General features: G+C 40.2%; 2 protein-coding genes across 2 annotated transcripts in view; one reads left to right on the forward strand and one right to left on the reverse strand.

Moving 5' to 3' along the window:
* WDFY4 (WDFY family member 4) overlaps positions 1-20,935 on the forward strand; it is a 112,713-nt gene that overhangs the window by 59,465 nt on the left and 32,313 nt on the right. Inside the window, exons 40-47 of the mRNA XM_036386196.1 lie at positions 3,670-3,747; positions 4,695-4,898; positions 5,764-5,815; positions 6,677-6,843; positions 10,923-11,071; positions 12,205-12,325; positions 13,845-13,930; positions 15,282-15,344. Coding sequence (XP_036242089.1) covers positions 3,670-3,747; positions 4,695-4,898; positions 5,764-5,815; positions 6,677-6,843; positions 10,923-11,071; positions 12,205-12,325; positions 13,845-13,930; positions 15,282-15,344 — 920 coding nt within the window. The remainder of the gene's footprint in view (positions 1-3,669; positions 3,748-4,694; positions 4,899-5,763; positions 5,816-6,676; positions 6,844-10,922; positions 11,072-12,204; positions 12,326-13,844; positions 13,931-15,281; positions 15,345-20,935) is intronic.
* On the reverse strand, positions 18,100-18,945 carry LRRC18 (leucine rich repeat containing 18). Its single transcript, XM_036385302.1, has one exon. It carries the CDS (start codon positions 18,928-18,930, stop codon positions 18,100-18,102), a length of 831 nt encoding a protein of 276 aa, XP_036241195.1. The 5' UTR covers positions 18,931-18,945.

The raw sequence follows: 20,935 nt of genomic DNA on the forward strand, positions 1-20,935 counted from the left end.
AATAGAAATAGGAAAACAGTGAGTAAGAACAAGTGAAGGCAAAAGACTCCTCTGCTATTCCCCATAATGCCAAAGTCTGACCTTCACCTTTCCACTTCCGAGGTAAAACCTAATGCTCCTGCTGTAGCAGGATGGAAACTGAGTCCTCCAGAGGTTGAATGAACTCTCCCAAAGTCACAGATGCCATTCTCAGAGACAGGATTAAAGAACAAACGTGCCTTGTGCATTTTTGCTATTAGGAGGCAAGTTATCTGTTCTCCCAGGAAATAATCTGTTCAGGAATGTCATCTGTTGAGGGCTGTGTGTATGCACACACACATGCAGACTTATGGTTGCTATAGAAGTAGACTGGCTTCTGTACTGCCTGTTCTTAGCTGATAAATACAGTGTGGAAGTCTCATCACATGTACACACCACACTTTAGGTTTGCTCTTTGAAACCCCCCCCGTGCGTGGATACATTTATGATGCACTGAAATATGGAGGATTTTCTCATTAGGTCTGCTATTCCCCAACCAACTGGCAATGCCAGGAATCCATCCATGATCCTTAGGAGCAGTTGGCACATTGCATTAGCCTCCTAGCGGGCTGAGGCACGAAGCCTCCATGCAACACTTCACTGCTGGAACTCAGGCTGTTGAAAAGCTAAATGAATTTTGGCAAACCAACAATAAAATCCGCACAGCAATAACAATTTTGTGATTCAAAAGAGCCTGCAAACAACCCTCAGTGTGGAGAGTGTATGTGAAGGACTAGGATAAACTGCTCTTTAGTCTGCTAAGGAAAACATCATCTGTCTTAGCCTGATGATTGTTACCTGGGGAGTAATGGAACAATTTTTCCTCTTCTGAAATGAAATGCCCATGGCAGAGGGGTTGGAACTGGGTGATCTTTAAGGTCCTGTCCAACCCAAACCATTCTATGATCTGTGATGTTCCAGAAACTCAGTTCTTCCCCATCTGTAAACTGAAGACTTTGCCTTCTCTCATAAATATCTCTAAGAGGTACTTGTCAAAAGTACTGCACAAGGGTTATAGCTTTGGTGCTACATTAATGCTCTTACTATGTATGTTTATATACACACAATATTTTGCTCAGAAGAGCAATCACTATTTTCAGCCCTTACCAACAGATGACTTAAAAGGCATGCTTCAAAACAACTATGTGGATATTGTCACTATCATCCACAGGATAATTCACTTGGCACAGCAAGGGATTTGAGTATTTGGGCTTTCCTTGTATCTCTTACAAGTCCAAAATTAGTTTGTCTTGATGTTTATTTTCATTTATTAAGAGTTTTGGCACATACTTTTGTGTGCATGCATATTCTGTAACGCAACACATACAAAGCCTCCAAGTGCAGAGCCCCAGTGACATAACGTTTCTTGAGGAAAGAACTGTGGTATGTGTGCTGTCTGTATCATGAAATTCAAGCATATTATAGCTTGCCTGAATATTTGAGGTGCAGGAGTGTTAAGTGATCTATATGTATTTAAAAAAAAAAGGCATAAGGCATTCTAAAGCTCAGTAGAGTTTTGTTAACTTATAAGTCACACCTCAATCTCTTTTTCTTTTCGACTGTTTCTCATTACAAAAAGTGTCCCAATTGCTTTACTTGAAAGAAATTATAGAAAATTCATACCCTTCATTTCCTCAGTGCTAATCATTTTCTCTCCTATTTGAGGACTCCATGCAGCAAGACAAGAAAGAGTTTTTGAGTCTGTGATTTGTTTTGGTTTTTTAATAGGAAAATAACTTGTAAATTCTATCTCCTTTTCAAGTTCTAAATATTGACTGGGGAATATGTGGCAGCAAAATGATCTCATTCTACTCACAATGTGATTGCCTAAGGCTGCAAAGTAGAGAAATCTATATTAAAAACACTTGAAGCATGGTTTCCTACTATTTCTTACTATGGTTTCCTAGATTTTTAGGAAAGGATGGATAAATAAGGCCCTTTAGTATGCCCTTCCCAAAAATGTGCATTACAGTTCTTACCTTTAGACCTGCTTTTCTGCATGTAAAACTCAAACCTTATATTACACTATATTAGCAATTATCAAAGCTGGCATGTTCTTATTTAAGATAGATTTTACTGTGGCACTGCTGTATTTAATCTACTCCATAAAGAGTTGCTCTTTTAAAAGATAAGCACCTACAATTTTTAATTGTAGGAATCTGTTTATTTGTTGGAAACTTCTTTGCATTAGTTATTTGTTAGGCATTATAGTACAAATGTTTTGACTGAACACTTAGTAAATAATAATCTGATCTATATTCTCCATGTTTTTTGGTTATCTCTTTCAGGTTTTGTTTTTGTGTGTTGGTCTGGCTTATCTGACTTTTTTCTTCAGTTACAGTCATCTCCAGTTTTTTTAACTGTTCATTTCACTTTACAACCAGATGGTTTTCCTATGAGATCAACAGGGACATGTTCATCTGGTTGAAGCTGGCTAGCTTAAAGCTCATTTGGAAGCCAAAGTGGTTAGTCTTCAGTTGACCAGATGTGGGTAGCAGAAGTTTTCCTTCTTAGGACCCTTCATATGTTTCAAGGTCTAGGAGCTGGGTCAGTGAGAATCTGCCATGTGGACATCAACCTTAGGGGTCTCACTGATGAGCATGAGTGAAATACAGCCTATGAGCAACTTTGAAATAGCTGCCACTGTCTTGGCTTGAACAGCCTCTGAATAGCTAAAGTGCAGGAACTGATTTTTCTACTCTGAATGGTTTTGCCCCAAGTCCACATAGAGCCAGGATCTCAGCTCTTCTCCTATACCAGGACTGGTTTAAGAGCACAGAAATGCTGTTGCTTTCTAGGTCAGCCTTTATGGGAGTTCTATATGAATTATGGAATAATTTTGTGAGGCCACAACTGTGATTACAGGTTCAATGATGCTTTAAACAAACAAAAATATAATGACTTTCATCAGTGTAAAACAGGAGCTTCCTGCAGGGAAACACCAATAAATGTGACTTCACAGCAGGGTTACAGACCTGGCTGGCAGCCAGCAGTAATCAGCACAGCACCCAGACCCTGTATGTTAACTTAATTAGAGCCCAGTGCAAGCAGCAGCCAGAAGTTTGCTGTGAGGGACCACTGCCAGCATGGCACAGAGTCCCTGCATTTAAAAGTTACCTGCCTGACCCATGGCTTCAGGTAGTACGAGACTGGGACTTGACAGCAAGTTTAGCCTCGTGCTGTGACTCACAGCAATCTCACATTTGTCAGGGAAGTTCAGCTGGATGTGACAGCCTTCATATGGCACTGGGTGCACTCACCTCTCCTACAATCTCACTATAGATCCTTACCTCAGTTAGAGTCTCTAATAGATGATTATAATTATGCTATTTACAGGACTAATTCAGCTGCAAAAAGAGGAACCTTACATTGTATTTGGTGTTTTCTTTCTCTTCTGAGAAAGTTCTGAGTAGTTCCACTAATGACCCTTGTTCAGATGATGTCTATGTTTGTATTCCTGGTGTAAGTGTGCAACTTGCTCTCAGGTGGTTGACTCATCTCTACTCTGCCTGCAGAGCAATCAACTTGCAGTCACAGGCCATATTCCTTAATTGTTCTAGTAAAAGACAGAGCAACTAATGCCTGCTTCTGCCCCTGACAGGATTTACACCTGCAGCACCTTGGCATAATGCGTTCTGATGTTTCTTCTAGGGATTTGTGTCATGTATGGAGCGGTACCGAAGAGTCGGGCAGGAGCTCTATGCTTCTCTGTACAAGGACCATGTACAGGTAAAGGACAGCAATACTGGGCAACAGCTTTCTGTTGCTGAAAGGTCACTCTTGGACTGCTCTGAGAAACAGCATTTTAGAAGTGAGAGGAATATTGTGCCTAAAGAATTGCTGAGAGTTGATGAGTCCACACTCCTTTTCTGACATTATTGCACAAGTGTGATACAGCATCACCCAGCAGTCAGACTCCCCACTTTATTTTCAGGACCTTTTTTTCCCCCTTTGTTTAAATGAATTATTCAACTCTTCCAATGGCAGAAATGAAAGTGAGAACTTTGACCTTTCTTTTTTTTTTACTTTAGTAGCCAGTAAAACTTTTTAAATATATCTCAAGCTCATAGACTCTAAAACATCACAGGTATGTTTCTTTTTCAGGTTTGGCCATCAGGGACCAACAAACTTTTTGCCTTTTTGAATTCTCACCTCTTCTCTCCTTTAAATTGCTATGTTAGTGCTCCCTAACTGCTTGCACACAACACCAAAGCAGAAAGAATTAAATTTATGCCTTGCTCAGAGGGAGCATAGTGCACTTACAACTGAATCATTCAGACAGTTTTCAGTGAACCCTGTCGTTGCTGTTTGTCATACATGTTTGCCAGAAAAAAAATGGAGTGAATAAAAACCTCTGTGATGTAGTTCTCCTGGCTTGCTGCTTTTCAGTTGGAAATTTTATGAAAGCAGCCATTTTCAAGTGCGTGACATGCTTTTATTTGTCACTGTATTGTCTAGTCAGACTATCACTATTTTATCACTAGTAACACCTCCTGCAGCACACTTCCAGTGGTCAGTTGTTTTTGTGTTTGTGTTTGTTAGGCCTGCAGCACTCCCTCTGCAGAAGTCCCATCTGGTGGGTTGGGTAGATCCCTCTGAATCACTGGGATGGTGCCACTGGTGGCTGAGAGGAGGGAAGTGTCCAAAAGCCACCACCAAGTGTTTCTGCCCCACAGATGCAGCAGTGTGCTTACAGCAAAGCAGCCAAGGACTGGATGATACTCGAGGAACAACTTTTCTACACAGGGGGCCCGTGGAGAGATGCTTCACCCTCATTAGAGCCACGATGGATTCTTGATTGTTACGAGGGGCCCTCGCGAATGAGGAGGAGGATTCAGCACATGAACACCCAAGTGCCAGCGATGCAAAGGAAGAGTGAGGTAGAAAGCTTTTGCAGGAGGTGCACAGTGTCTGTAACAGTTGCTGGTGACTTTATAGAATTAAAGAAATATTAAGGTTAGAAAAGACCTTCAACAGCAGAGTCCAACCTTTGACAAATATATGCATCTCTTTCCTCTGGTTCTCATCATCTATCTCCTGAATATGCTGCTCCATGTTTAGAGAACCCACTGAAGGGATCTGGTTTGGAGGTTAAGAAAGGCTGCAATGTATTTAACAGCAGCAGAATGCTTTTTTTTGTCTTTTCTTGTATAAAATCTCCTCAGACAGGTGACAGTATAAGCTGTCCATACTTTTCTGCTAGTAATATCTCAACAATATAGTGCTTTACAATGTACGCAGCAGAGTCCACTTAGCAGCCTGCACTGTCCTGTTACTAGTGCTGCTAAAAGTGGTGAATGGCCAAAAGGGGGAATAAGAGTGGTTTAAGCTAAGACTGGACTGTGAATGTGGGGTATTTACTACTGTCTGTTTCTTTAATGTCAATATGCCAAACCAAATCAATAAAAGGCTGAAGCACCTTAATATAACGTTCCCATACCTAAGACATTTTTTGTGCTGCTTGGATTCTGGCAGTTTTCTGTATACTGAGTAGTATGATTTTTATCCTATAACTGGCCTCATGTATGATCATATTTAGAAAGATAATAGTTCTTTTCCTAAATTGTCTACATTTGTTTACTTTCCAGTGATGGTTAATTGTTCCTTTCCATTGAGTTTATTTGAATTTCCAAGGCATTTATTTGCAACATAGTTCTAAATCTGTGTTTTTCTCTGCCAACAAGGTTCTGAGTTATGTTTACCTATCTGCATGTTCCACTCTAGTCACACCTAGTCTCTTTACAGGTTCTCCTAGGAAGCAGAAAGGAAACAACTTCCCCTACTGAAGTGAATCCAGGTAACCTTTTAGGGCTACGTTGCATCATCAAGACAGTAGACATAAACAGTCAAAGATAATTGGAATTAGGGTATGAATTTCTAGGTCACAATTTAATCCAGAAAAAAAAAACTTATTGTTGGTGCTCTGAGCGAAAATGTCACTGTAACATCTGTGACAAAACTGATGCAAATTTCATAGGTGATACATCAACTATCTTCACAATTTTCTGCTCTCTTGTTGCTACCTGAAAGGTCTAAAGCAAAAAAGCAATTCTGAAGTGTAAGCTTTGGGCACTTTTGGGGACCTGGAAACCTCCTAATTGCTAAAACTAGGAAAAAGTGCTGCTTGAAATATGCAGTATTGTATACTTTTTACTGTGATAGGACCTATCAAATAAATGAGTGGAGCTCATTGTTTTAGACTCCAAACAAGATGCAAGCACTATGTAGTTTCTGCATGAAGCCTTAATAAGAAGGGTGATGGAGCCTTTTCTATCTGCATGCATTGCATGAGCTTGCAAAACCTGGGACACACAGCTTGGGCAAGATATAAATGGGTTGTCTCTCTTTGGGTTTTCTTAAGATCCTGCTCAGTCCATGTCCCTAAAAGACCACTATTTAAAATTTTTCCTAATTTCCTAATCTTCTGTGAATGTGGGGATTTTGTTTGAATTATGACTGATTGCATGTATCTGTCTTTGGTTCCCTGAAATAAGCATCCTTCTTCAGCAGTCACAGATTTTAATTCTCTTGCCTGTTTTTTGGAGATAAATAATGCTATTTCCCAAGTTAGAATAGATTGTGTGAAAGACTAAATTGCAAATGCTTTTGGTGTCATCCAGCTACCACTAAAACCACAATCTCTTTTATACTCATGTAGGGGAGCTGATGTTAAATGGAGCAGAGAGGGAGATGGATCAGAAGGGATTGGATTGTAACCAGCTAACATTCTTCCCAGCTCTACATGAAAGTTTCCATTCAGAAGACTTCTTGGAACTGTGTGTGGAGAGACAAATTATATTGCAGGAGTTTGCAGAGAGTGAAAAGGTAGGAAAGATGAACTAGAGAATTTTCTCTGGGGACATGGCATTTTAGAGGGTGAATTGCATATGGAGGCCTATCTGTTCCTTTTAGTTCAGGGTTCAGGTGGATTCAGGCTACAGTAGACATCATTACTCTCTCTTTCCTTACAGCAAATACAGTTTTCCAGACTGTGGATGAACTCCTGTACAACTTTTCTTGAAGAGCAATTAACATTAATTCCTTGAAATAAGAGAAAAAAATTAGGGCATAGCAAGCAAGATATTCTCTTATGAGAGACTGTCTGCATTTACCTAAGACATGGAAGACATGAGACTCTGAGAATTCCTGTGCTGCTCTACAACCTTTATTCATGCTCAGAGCAGTGCCTACATCAAATTTATTTATAACCTCTGGAAGAGTAGGCCAGTTTTGTATAGGTTGCTAGTTCAGTGGTGTTTACATGTCTTCCTGAAGAATACCTGAAAATGTTTCCTTCCTCTTTTTACATGTCTTTCTTTCTGTCTCCCCATGAGTACTGGTCAGATTCTTCCCTCTAAGGCCATATAAACTTTCCATGCTTCCTCTTTGATGCTTCTATCATGTGTTATCTATTCAAAACATTTCTGTTCCTTCTTTGCTCTTGTACTGGACTGGATGCTCTTCACCAAGGTTTCTTCCCAAAAGAAGGAAGAGGCTTAATGTTCGGGAACACTGGGAGAGGAAATGAGTTGTGGAGTAAATAAGGGTGACTCGTAGGAAGATGGCACCTTTGATGTTGTCAATTTAATTGAGACAACACCAATGAAATTGACAACCTGGCCTCATTCCCTGATCTTTTTGCAGTGTACCTGTTTTTTTCATTGGCATCATTCCCTCAGTGGCCCAGGACTTAGCATCCCATAGTGGAAGCCAAATACTTGTAGTATGTAAACTCAGACCTCACAGTGCTGTGACAGTTGTACACAGATATAGAAATAGCTATTTTATTAAAATAGCTCAATACCATCCCCAGATTTTCTTGATGCTTTGCCACTGGCTAAGGGGTCACTCTTGTGCTCTCTAATATGGCTTTCTCAGAGTTCTTGATGCAGTCTGTTTCTGTAACAGAATTCATTTCTCTGCCCCTCCTCCTTTTGCCCCTTCCTCCCCATACCTCTCCCCAGCAGAAGGAGACAGGCATGAAAATGTGAGGCCTGATTTCCATGCACTGATCTCATTTTGAGCCTTCAGGCTGTCTGTCTCTTCTCCATGTAACTCTGCAGGAAGCCATCAGAAATGCCAGGCATGTTTTTTTCCAGCAGCAGTCACTGCCTCGCTGAGCTGACAGAAGTATTAACAAAAGCAGCGGGGGGTGACATTAGCTGTCCTGTGCTCACTTAGTGCACGGAGGTCCTGCCTTGTCAGTGGCTGCCTTCTGAGCTGTTTGCACTTTAAGCAGGCAACTGGAGCCATTTTATTTCCTGCACTGCTCAGAAAAGTCATTGAGAGTGTGTGTGTGTGTCAGTGTGTGTGTTTGAGTGAATGTGTTCCCTTGTACATCTGAATGAACAGAGCAATCAAGAGATGCAGGGCTTTGGGCAATACCTTAAAAGGTAATTATTCAATTATTTTATGTCATGATTGCTTCATTGATTAATGATTCTAGTAGCTTGTGAACTGGGTTTTGATCTGTTTTGACAGAAAATGAAAGTTTTTGTTTAATTTATGATAATGCCAAGCTGCTTGGGGTTTCAATGCAAGACTGAAGTTACAAGACTTGCAGGTACAGCACTGTCCTGGTGGAGATTCTGCAGTACAACTCAGTCAGATCTTTGTTATTCATCAGCAATAATATAAGTCCCATTCCCCAAATGAAAAAAATTCACTCAGCTCAAGGGCTCTTCTATTTCAAATAATGCAGGTTTAATTAATAATATAAGTTTGAAGAAATAATATAGAATTGAAGAAAGGGATTGTTACTGTTGACTGTTTTCTGGTTGGATAGTACAGGGCTTAGAGTTTAAGGTTTGTGAAAGAGATATTAAGTGCTCTTCCCCCTCAACCAGGCCTACTGAAGTGCCCTGGTTCTGCCTTAGGCAGAATATCAGAGTGGCTTTTTGTGCCAGACCATGTTAATGATCATAGACCTCCTTCATGATCCACATGCCTCCTATACCCACACACATGATCTCTGGGTTTGGTGAGGTGGATTTCTTACAAGTCTGGATTTTAACTTTGTGTCTGTGGAGAGCTGCTTTATGCAACTGCCTGTTGTTTCAATATTCACTTACCTTCCTTTTGGGAAGAAGCAATCTTTTTCCTATTTAATTACTTCAGGAAGCCATGCGGTTTGCTAATGTGAGCAGAATTCCCCAGTATTCTCAGTGCAAGCATACATGTCTCTAACCACGTAATGGCAGGCGCTCCAGTCCAGAGTTCTGTGGTTGGCACATCCCTGCAGAGACAGCATTCCTGTGGGAGAGGTGATGGAAAAATGCTACCTTCCTCTTAGAAATCGTTTAGAAGGGAGAGAGATTGAAGAGATTTTAATGAAAACTTACCCACAGAAATCTCCCAGGGCTGTTTTTTTTCCCCTTAAACTCAGAATGAGGGAAACAACCTCCTGTGCCCACTAAGTGATTTCAAAATGAAGCGCCCCATTTGTTGGTAAAATAATGGCTTTTCAGTAAAGTATTTAAGTGTGGAAACAAGATTTCATTTAATTTACTTATGAATTTAATATTTTTTTGTTATCCTACCATCAAAGACTAAAAGCTTGTGAAGCAATGTGGGTCTGCTTCAGCTGACCTTAGACCACATGTAGTTTGGGACAGCAAGGAAGGTTGTAGATTTGACTCCAGAAATAATGAGTTTAGGATCAAAAGCAAAGAGTGAAGTAGAACCATACTTACTCTACATATTGTCATATAGACTTTACATGATCTAGTAAAACTAATTCTATTTCTGGGTCAATTTTGCATGCCCCATAAAATAATACACCTCCCTAGTCCTTATGACGTTTAGTAGAGATAAGATCATTGAGATCTTAAAAGAAAAACAGATTTTGTGATACTTCTCATACTTATCAGTCTGTTCTCTTAGGAGCACTGCATTACATTTCTGAACTAGGAAAGTTGTCCTGTTATGTAAATACCACCCTCTGGTCCTTGCAGCTTGAGATGGACTCAGCTTGCAAAATTCTACACTAATTTCTGGATCCTATGCAATTCAGGATTGTGCTAATTTAGAGGAGGAGCTCATCAGTGAGCTTTTTTCCTAGTAGGTAAGGTAGTATTAGTGTTTTAAGATTTTGGGAGCAATATTTTTGAGGCTGGGCTAATGGATGATTAGTACTGCCCCCTTCCTATGAACAGAGGAGGTACTGGTTGAAAGTTCTGGTTGAAACTGGACACAACACTGAGTTGACCTTGATCATCCCAGTTGACTTTACAAACCAGTGGATGTAGCTTTTGGAGCTGAGTATATATAGAATATTTTATGAGCAGACAAAAATAAGGAACTCTATGCCTCTAAATATAAGGGATGTTCTTTGCAGTGAACTTCTGCTTGATTTAAAATCAGAACTTTTAAATTTTCTGCAGGCCACACAATTTTCTGATCTCTAAATTGGTTTGTTTACTTTCTGCACCATCTCTCAGCTATAAAAAATGTTCCAGAAAAAAAAGGCTTTATTTTCTTTTTATCAAAACTGGTCAATTCCCAAGAACACTCTCTATCAACTGGTATATAATAAACAAAACACTTAGTTGAAAAATTCCCCATGTTTTTGAATTGTGTTTTAGAAGTTCCCCTATTGTAAGGGCCAAATTAGTTTACTTGAGAGTAAATCAAGAAATTGAGTCTTAGTATATCAAAGGAAATAAAAATATTCTAGAATGTTTATCTAAATCCTTAAGACAATTAGATTGATAGATTCCTATATTCTGATTGGACTTCTGTCAGTCATGCAGTGATTTTGTGACTTGGTCACTGTGAACCCAAGAATCAATATGGCAGTTTCTTTGGTACAAACTTGTTCTTCTGCATCACTGGCTCTGGCTCCCTGCTGCCTCTGTCCCCTGTGTTACCAGCTCCTGGCCTTATTATGCTTGTCTCCATTCTAGGTGACATTCAAGTGCTCTGTGGCAGTTGTGCAGGGTCATACAGCACTGGAAGGGGTGCTGCTCTTTGGCCAAGAGTACTTTTACATCTGTGAGTGCTTTGTGTTATCCCTTCAGGAGGAAGTCTATTGTACTCGTCACTGCTTGTCCAGGTGGGTCATTCTTTCCTTCCTTCCAGAGATCTGCTTCGTCAACTTCAGTACTGGCACATGGATACCTTCAATTTGCACATATTTTGGCGATTTCAAGCAGAATAATAGCACAGCAAGAAGTTTTCCATCCTTCCCATCTGTTACAAAAACTGTTTAACATAACTAACATAGGTGCTTGTTCACAGGCTTTGGAGGTGCCATGAGAACACTCATCTTCAACAGGTGTTGGACAGTCTCACACCTACATTGCTGGTTTTCAGTTATGTTATAATGTTAAAATTTCTTTCTGAATATCTCACATCTTTTATTCATATGGAACAGTTAGGTCAGGAACCTTTAGCTTCATTGTCTCATAAGTTTTTTGTTTGTTTCTCCAAGACAGAATCATAATTAATATTTGGCACACTGCTATCATCTCTTGACTCATGATTTATTGAGAGTGATCAATATTGCAAATCTGTTAGACCAAGCTCTTTGTGCATACTGTGTGCTCATGTGCAAAGCCCAGTGGGACAGTGAGTAGCTCAGCATTTTTACTCCCTGTCTGCTCTGCATCCAAATTTTACTCAGTCTAATATCAGTCAATCTGATCAGGTGACTCAAGGATTGATTGGACAGGATCTGATAAAAGCTTAGATTGTTTTTCTAAGGGATTTTCTGTGGGCTAGGCTGTTGATTGCAATTCTAATATATATACACTACTAAAATAATAATTAATTATTTGCTTAATTATTAATTCCAAGTATTTGCTGTTTACAATAGCTGTGTATCCATATGATGCTTGCCCTTGACTTGGGCTTTCAGGTTCTCCCAACAAGTTGATGCCCTTGATTCCCTTGATTCCCAGACTCCAATGTGTGCAAAACATTTCTGTCTGCCTACTTGCATATACTAAAATAACTTCAAACTTACCCTTAGCCTCCACAGGCTCTTTATTTGGGTAACTAATAGTAAATCTGCCTTTAGTGTTGAGCTTTATTTATTTAGCTTTGTTTTTGTTTATGTATGTCCCAGTTGATCTTGATATCTCTTGGTATTGTTATTTTTCTTCAGGGGAGGACTTAAATATTCAAGAGGGCTCTCCAGGTTTCTTTTTGTTTCAAATTTTTTTTTTATTTATTTTTCTCCTCCAGAATCAGTGATCCATTTATTTTCAACTTATGTCATAAAGACCATCCTGTGGGAGACCAGACGTGTTCTCGTTATTCCTATCAGGATATCAAAGAGATTCATCTGATGCGCTTTCTCCTGCAGGTAGGAATTAACATGCTCAGTCATTTGAGGGAAAGCTGCAAGAGCAGTAATGACATGTGGCTGAAAACCACTTGCTCAGTTTCCACTAAGACTGCTGATATGTCTTCGCTTGACTATCGAAATGCATTTGGTCCCATCATTGCTCTATTAGCCTTTGCTAATACAAACTCCTTTCTATACACACCACAGTGTTTGAACACCCTGACTGGAGTGGCTGGCTTATTAATCGTTGGACTGTCAGTGTTGCATGGTTTTTTTAACCATACAAAATAGAAATTTTTGGTGTGACTCAAAGTGAAAAGTGGAGATGAGTAGAAACAGTCTTTGAATGGGACTGGGGCAAAGGCTGAGCTTGTTGGTTAGAGGGGTTTTGTAGTTTAGGGCTTTTTATTGTTGTTCCATGGTCTTTTTGTTGTTCCAGGGTTGTTTTGTTCAGTTAATGAACTGAAAACTCAGGTATCTGTATCAGACTTGTGCTGGGACTCTATGCCAAAAACATTGTGGGTAAACAGGAGAGCTGATTCCTTGTGCTTTCCCTGCAGGACAGGTAGATCTGCTGTTGAGGCAGTGACTGTGCCTCAGCTGGTCTCCTCTTGTCCATGCACGTAGTCCAGCCCAGAGCAAAGCACTGGTCCAATTCTCTAATGGCAACACTTGAGCAGACCTGGTTTGGAAAGCTGAGCTCCAGAGCAAATGCTGCAAGCTGTTTATTGTCATAGCTGCTCTCATATTACCTTTCTGCTTTATATTTTATTTGTGAATCATGTATGGGCCACCTGCCATCAGAGTGTTTCTCTAGGTTTGTATTGCACCTGCCACATTTGGATTGAAACTCATGTCTGAGTTCCCAGACACTACATGTTATTTATAGTTTTACTTGAATGACTTGGGGGGAAAAAGGACCTCTCACTAAGTAAATAAGAGGATGATATTCAAATGCCCATCAAAACAAAGTATAGAGACATTTTGGGGACAGGGCAAAGGGAGTGAAGTTTTCTTTCAACTTCAATTCCTCAAAGTTTTGGTGCAAAATGTCATAAACTCCCCTTTCTCCTTTGGTGCTTCTAGTCAGGAGAAACTATTTGGCAGTTCTGTTCCGCTGTCTTAATTTAGCAAGAAGTATGGTTGCTTTCTAAAAGAAACTCTTATTTAGAATCCCCTCTGTGTTATCTTTATCACCTAGTTGGAACTTAATGCTACTATTGTGTTATTAATCACACTGAGATTTCATGATAAAAATGTTTCAGAAGCAAAAGGAAAAGGTGAGTGATGGAACCAATAGTCTGGAGTTTGGTTTTGCTTCAAAGAAGTGTTTGAACTGCTAGTCATCTTGTAGGACCATCCCTACAGTTGAAGAAATTTAGAATTTTAGACGTATTTTGCTTTAGTTCTGCACATTTGTCAAAAAAGTCAAGGTCTTTTTCTTAAAGCCCTGGAGAACTGGACAGGCTATGATGGACCTTTTGCAGCACTAGGCTTTGCTCTGCAGCTCTTCACACTAAATTATTTACCTTTCCAGGAGATTGCCTTGGAAATATTCTTCAAAAATGGATACTCCAGATTTCTTGTCTTCCATGACAGTGACCGAAATAAGATATTTAAAAGGTAATGACTAGCTCACAATAACGTGGGAATGCTCCTGGTGATGCTTGGTATACCGCTCTTATTTATCCTGGTGTCAGGTGTCTGTGTTGTGTTGCTGCAGGAGCTTTGTTTTCCAGTTTTTCCTTGAGTTTTAATGGGTTACAGTTTAGCTGTGAAATTTTCCTTTTGCTGACCTGTGGACTGTTTGGAGCATTATATAGCCATTGACTTATCAAGGAATCTAATGTGTAGGACTTTTCTAGCATCCAGTGGTGTTGTGTGTCCCTTCATCCCAGGAAATTTTGACTGCAGCGGTTTTCCTTCCTCCCACTGAGATGGGAGCCACCTCAGCTCACAGTACTGGGTGAAAGAAGGGTTCTTCCAACTCTCATAGTATCACTAGATTCTTTAGGAATAACATATTTTTGTCTTTCCAACTTTATCTTTGTAGAGTTAACTTTTAACCATGGCATTTTTTTAAAAAAATTCTCCTTATGGGTTGTCTTGTTTAATGGAACTTGAATGTAAGACTATGAAGTGATAATTTTGCACCTTTGTTTTTTTGCATGTTATTGTCTACTGCAGTTCTGGCCATTAGATGAGAATTGCATTCACAGGCCTCTACACAGGAAAATCCACTTCAGTACTAGCACTTCCTGTACTAAATTCTGCAGCCCGAACTGAGCATTGGTACTGTTAATTTATAAAGAATCACAGGAATTCCTTCTGCTCCTGAAATCTCTGAACAACCCCTATTGCAGTATTGCATTAAAAAGTCAGTGCAGATTTGTTCTTCCTTTCCAAAGAGGCTGAATAGTGAGGCTACTTAAAATCACCAGGATCTGCCCCAGAGCCAGCCCTTATCTCTGCTGTCTTTGAGTTCTGACAAGTATCTCTTGGGGGAATCTTTCAAAGGCAGTTCATGGCAAGGTTTTGATCCTCAGTTGAAGATCATCAAAACTGCACATTTCAAGGGTATAGTTTGTCAGATACCATAAACCCACAACAAATGTAACTATGAATGGCTGAGATGAGGGTTGGTGCCTCTTTCTGCCATTTCTGCTAAATAAATATCAGAGTGGGTTCTTATTCTCCGACTTTAATAGCATCTTAAACCAAAAAATCCATAACTGTGTATGTAAATTCAAAGTCCTCTTGGGGAAAGAAACTGCTTTTATCCAGCCCATAGCAACTCCTTAATATTAATGTATGCTTTTGCCTGTTGTCTTGTAGCTTTGTCCTAGGTTAGTGTCTCAGGACAATGCTGTGACTTCCTGAAGAAAGTTGTGAGGACAAAGCAGTTATATAGATATGTAATGTGTCCTAATAACCATTTGCATAACTATAATGTGACCTTTCATATCTCCTATAGATTTTGCTCTTTCCAACCTGCTTTGAAGTCGAAGGGGATAACAGAAGAATCCCTAAATATAAGGTAAAACATAGGGAACATTGGATAATTGCAATAAGTGCAATTATGTGAATAAGTTGCACCTTTAAAAAGCATACAGAAACATACCTATTTGTATCTATCCTTTTAAAAATTCAAATGTGTTAGTAGGACTTCAAAAAGCATTCTAGCATACTTCATCGCAGTCTGAAGATGAGTGTCAAAAAGCTGACTGTGCATAGATGATTAATAATTATCTCCTTTGTATCACTTTATTGTTAAACTCTACACAAATGGTTACTGTGGGAAGAGATAGCGAGGCGAGGACAGAGCTAATCCATAATGCTTTGGCATAACAACCTCTTCATTGCATGCTCAGGGCAGACAGTGATGTACATATGGATGTTTTGGCATGTTGTATTAGCTGCACAGAAGAGATTCTAACTTGTCCCTCAGATTTACTGTTGCAGGAAAAAAGTTTTCTCCTAGTGGGAGGTGCTTGAGAGAATGTTTTATGCATTCCATGAGTTAGAGTAACTTTTCTCAATTTAGATATCTGGGGAGCACAGCCCTAAGTGCCTAATTGGTGTCCTCTGAAATGATTGCTGAGGCTGGAATTGTGTTGAGACCTGAGGTGCATATTGCCTTGGAGTTGTTGCAGCCTGTCAGCTATATCCATTTTAATTTTCAGTCTACCCATTGCAGATCATTACCCATCTTGTAAGTGAGCACTTTCAGTGCTGAAACTGCTTTCACTTTTATCAACTGGCTAAAAATATCAGTGCAATGTGGAACCAGCTCCAGCTAGAGCCTAACCTAAGCCAGAGGTGATGGCTGGCTGTGGAGCATGACATCTGTTCTGTGTAAACAGCAACTGGCTCTAGGATTTCCTTTCCCCCTGCTTGCTGGGAGCTCAAGAGGTGTGAATGTCTTGAGAGAAGATGCATTAGAGCTCCAAGAAATTTGGGCATTAACTGGCCTGGTGGTTATTGGAAGAAACACTTGAATCATGGTTGATCTCAGAATTTGAGACAGGCTGCATGCCTAGGTCTAAAGTATCCTGTCCTGAATTTCAGTAAGGCTCTGCCTTTAGTTTTTTTTCCACTGGCTGAGAGAAGCCCCTGCACAACCTATTCACTCTGAGAATGTAAAAGGCCTTTGGCATAGCTTTGGCTGGACCATGTCAGAGCATGAACTGAAATAAAATAAATGTAAAATTTTAATCCCTGCCTAAGTATTGAAGCCAGAAAAGTTGTGTTAAAGTGGAAAATTAGAGAAAATTACCTCAGTAGCTGTGCTTCCCTTTACCAGTTAGAACTAACAGACTGAGGACTAGATGAGTTTACTCTTCCTTTGTTTGAACTGGGGAGCTCTTTCAGAGTTAGAAAATTTCAAAAGCAGCATTTGGGGCTTCTTCCCCATCTAAGGGGACAATGGCAAACTTCCACATCTTTGCAGCTTTTCCTGCCATACCTGAGACAAGGAGGCAGGCCAGATTAAATTCTTTGCCCAGACCCATTACTAATAATTGTGCAGTTGGAGCATGGAAAGAAGAAATTACTAGTTTGATGCATCATATGACACTGAGGTAATAGAATTTCTGGGAAATCCCTTATCAGTTTTCCCACCTAGTTCATAGGAAACACGCAGGAGTTCCCAGGCTCTACTGTAGTCCTTTAAAAAATAAAGTGCTCCTGGCACTTTATTCTTCATTCAAAGATACTTAAATGTTTGCTGTCACCACAGGTTATTATGGCCACTGCCAGCCCTTCTCATGTCATACCTGAGTGCTTTTATAATCTGCTCATTGCTTGTCCCTGTATTTTGCTGTTTGCAGGATGTCAGCACTCTCTGCCCTACAGATGTGATTTCAGCAAGTGAATATGAGTGCTCAGGTGCACATGTCCATATGTACATGTCAACAGAAAGCTAAAAGTGCTGTGGGGTTACCAGACTTGACTTTGTCAATGCAGAAGCTGACTCTTGGATCATGGAAGATGGTGACTCTTCTCTTAATCACTTTAGTCACTGCTTAAGTGATAAGCCTGGGACCCTTAAAAAGACAAATATTTTTCCCACCCCTTCTACATCCTCCTTGGAGAGAGTCTTAGAGGCTGGCAAAATGCTATGAGTATAGGTAGTCGTGCTGGTTGTGTTGTACAACTTGGAGATTGCTACATCTAAGTATAGCACTCAAAATCCCAAAGAACTTGCAGAATCTGGCCCCTTGATGGCAACCAGGATCACTGGTTGTCTATCTCTAAGCGTTGTGTTTGTACTTCTTAGTTACTCCTGAGCATAAACACTTGTGTTTGCTGCCTCTGCTGAATTGGAACAGGCTCACAGTCCTACACTGACAGTGCCTGTTTGAGACTCTGACAGCTTGGTGGCAGCCACCAGCAGCAGAAAGTTCCCACGTCTTTTCCTTTTCCTCCAAATGGCATTTACTGAGACTAGTTCAACTGTGTCTCACTCTATGAAAATGAGCAGAAATAATATTTGGGGCTTAATGGTGGGAATGGATTTACTAGAAAAACTTATTGTTTAAAAGATCCCTTCATTGGACGCTGCACACACAAAAGACCCCAAAAAGCCCAAACATGGAGAACATGTTGTAGGGACAGGCCCAGATGTAAATAGCCTTTTCCAAATACACATCTGGCTTAGTTGTTATGGTTTTCGTTCTAGAGACCACAGATATCTTGTGTTGTGTTCTAAAACCAAGCTGATCTTTAAAGAGCAGAACTTCAGGAAAACAGAGGAGGAGGGAAGTCAGCTTTTTATTTGCTTGGGCTGGACTTCATGGAACATTGTCTGGAGAGTGCCTTGATGTATTTGAAGGACTGTCGTCTTTTATTCTCCATTCTTCTTGGTTATCTATTGCAGTAGAATTGGGTGTAGTGAGTGAAGTGAAATTTGGCTTCTCTGAGGGGCCGGGTGTCATGTCCTCTAACTTGTGCAGCTCGTCTCTCTCACCCTGACAGGTCTGCAGGCAGGAATTGCACAGGTCTTTCTTTTCTACTAAGTAAAGTGATTCTATGCGTTTAATGGTGTCAATCGGCTCCTCTTCCTTTGCAAATTCTGGTAAAGGGTTTCTTTTTACATTCATTCTTTCAATCTTGGGGAGCTTCTTCACACTCTTCGGGATGATGGTCAAGGAGTTGTCAAAGAGACCTAGCTCAATAAGTTCCTTCAGGGACCCAAGAGTGGTTGGAATACTCTCAAGACAGTTTAAGCCAAGGTTGAGAGTACGCAGGTTCCTGAGAAGGGTCAACTCTTCTGGCAGACCTTTTGTGGTCAGCTTGTTGTTGCATAAATTCAGGTAAGTAAGGTTGCGAAGTGTGCCTATCTCTGGGGGCAGCTCATCAATCTGGTTACTATGCAGGTCCAGCCACATCAGATTCTGGAACTTCTCAATGATGTTTGGAATCTTTTTTAACATGTTTCTGCTCAAATCAATTTCCTCCACATCAGCCAGCTCCAGAAGGCACTTGGGGAACACGGCAATGCCCATTTTGCTTAACTCAAGACGGCGCCTTCCATTAAAAAGTACCCGCATTGAATTTTTGGCCACTTTCAAGGTGATCCTTCTCCCTTGTGGACCTTTTCCTTTTCCTTTTCCCTTGGGCATCTCTCTGCTGACAAACAGACACCAGACCCTGTGGACAGAATGTGAGAACTTCAATAAGGCCTTTGAAAGCCATGGCTGTTAATCACACAGTTATATGTTAACATTACTGCTAGACTTTTCTGAAGTTGGTTTTCTTTGAGGTCAGAACTTTTAAATTGAAAATCTGCAACTCTGAAAATTCTTCTTTGAAGTATTTTCAGTCAGTGAAATTCTAATAATTTATAATATCATTTCATTGCGATGTGACATCTACGTTATATTACAGGGTGAAATTACAAGTGGGACACATTTGCTATCTTTCATTTCTAAATACTGGTTTGAGCTTAGGATATAATGAAACTGAATGAAATATGTTATTATCCATCAGCCACTTGAGGACTGAAGAAAAATATATTGTGGGTCTCAACACAGTCCTTAGAGACTGCATTAAAAGAAGCTATCCAAAATTGTCTCATTCTGCCAAATCAACACTTGCCGTATTTACAGGCCTGGCATTTGCTAACAGGTTGGTTAAATTTCTTGTGTAATGGACTTGAGATTTGGGCTCTGGATGTTATTGAAAGATTGAAAATTTAAAGGAAATTATTAAGAATTTTGTTTTGACCAGGACTCAGGAACATGGTGGGCTCCTAGGCTTGCCAGAATGATTGGCAATTCATACATCACCTACGGGGCACTGCAACAAGGATTGATGTCAGTGCTGCTTAATGCCATGTTAAACCAGGCCTTGCTAAGTGTCTCCTCCTCTGGATACTCTAACCTTGTTATTTTGTTGATGCTGTGGGGTAGAGAGTCTCCCACTGCAAAGGTGCCCTGCCCACAGAAAAATGCATATAGGTGTAGGAGTCTGATTTTTGACTCCTACTGATGCTCAGAATGTGTTACATGCTTCCTGGAATGAGGCCTGTAAGAGTATAGTCCACTTACTCTCTGGTCTGGTGAACTCTTTCTAATCAAAGGTCATCAAATACAGCTGCTAATTATGGCTAGTGGCAAAGGAAATAGGCTGATTCCCTGGAAATGGAGAACTCTCCCCTTCCAGTGAGAGTTTGGAGAGGAGCACAGGTTACAGCTGAGTAATCTCAGGTCTGGGTGCTATGGCATTTAATTTTGAAGAGTCAAATTGCAGCTTTGATGAATGATTGTTTAGGACAAAATATAGATTTGTCAACAGTACATGTCCCTATTAGAGAGATTGCACTACAAACCCTTCAGGCTTTTTGGCTACTCATTAATCATGTGTGAATACATGAAGGGGAAGCTCAAGCTACAACTAAGGCATTTCAGCTTCTTTTCAATTACATGCCATAGCCCAAATAATGCAAAAGCATTAATCCAGCTACCACTCACTCTCCCAAGAGCTCTGTAATGAGGCAGATGCTTCAGAAAGTACTGGAACCAGCACAGTGGATTCAGTCTTGCCCTGAGGGAAAGTTCCAAAATAGGTTTTTTGTTATTTTATATGAAAATATTCATAGTTAAATGTTTCTGTGTGTCACTCCCATGTTTCTGTCTCTCATGAGTACTTACAGAACCATATTACCAAGGGCAATGTCAATGCTGTTCTATCTATATGTTGACTGGTAACTAAAGCAAAGTACTCTACAGTGTAAATAAGTACTCTTTTCACCTTTGTTGATGTTAGTGTAAATAATTTCTCCAGGAGTGAGTAGAAAGTTCTGGAGATCAAAATGGCAGGGTTTTCTAATCACAGCTCACTCATTTTAAGGATTTTATGCAATATTCTTGTTGGCAATTCTGTGAAGGTAAAGTTGAACAGTATGGGGAATGCCAGGGCATACAGAACACCTATACCAGCAGGTGAGTCCTTTCCGGTGCACAGAGGTGGAGTCACTACCAGGCTTCAGGAAAGGTCTATAGGGGAGCTTGCTTATGTGCTGGCAGAATGGAAAGACTTTCTGCTTCCTGTAATTGACATGAACCAGGTGGCCTTTGAGCCTGACTTTTTCTGTTTGAATTTTGTGTTGGATGAGTTGATCAAGAC

Source organism: Molothrus ater, chromosome 8 (genome assembly GCF_012460135.2).
Source record: "Molothrus ater isolate BHLD 08-10-18 breed brown headed cowbird chromosome 8, BPBGC_Mater_1.1, whole genome shotgun sequence".
Lineage (NCBI taxonomy): Eukaryota > Metazoa > Chordata > Aves > Passeriformes > Icteridae > Molothrus > Molothrus ater.

Bases quoted from the DNA above. Each gene is read 5' to 3' on its own strand.
- LRRC18 (XM_036385302.1), bottom strand. From the start codon at position 18,930: ATGCCCAAGGGAAAAGGAAAAGGAAAAGGTCCACAAGGGAGAAGGATC.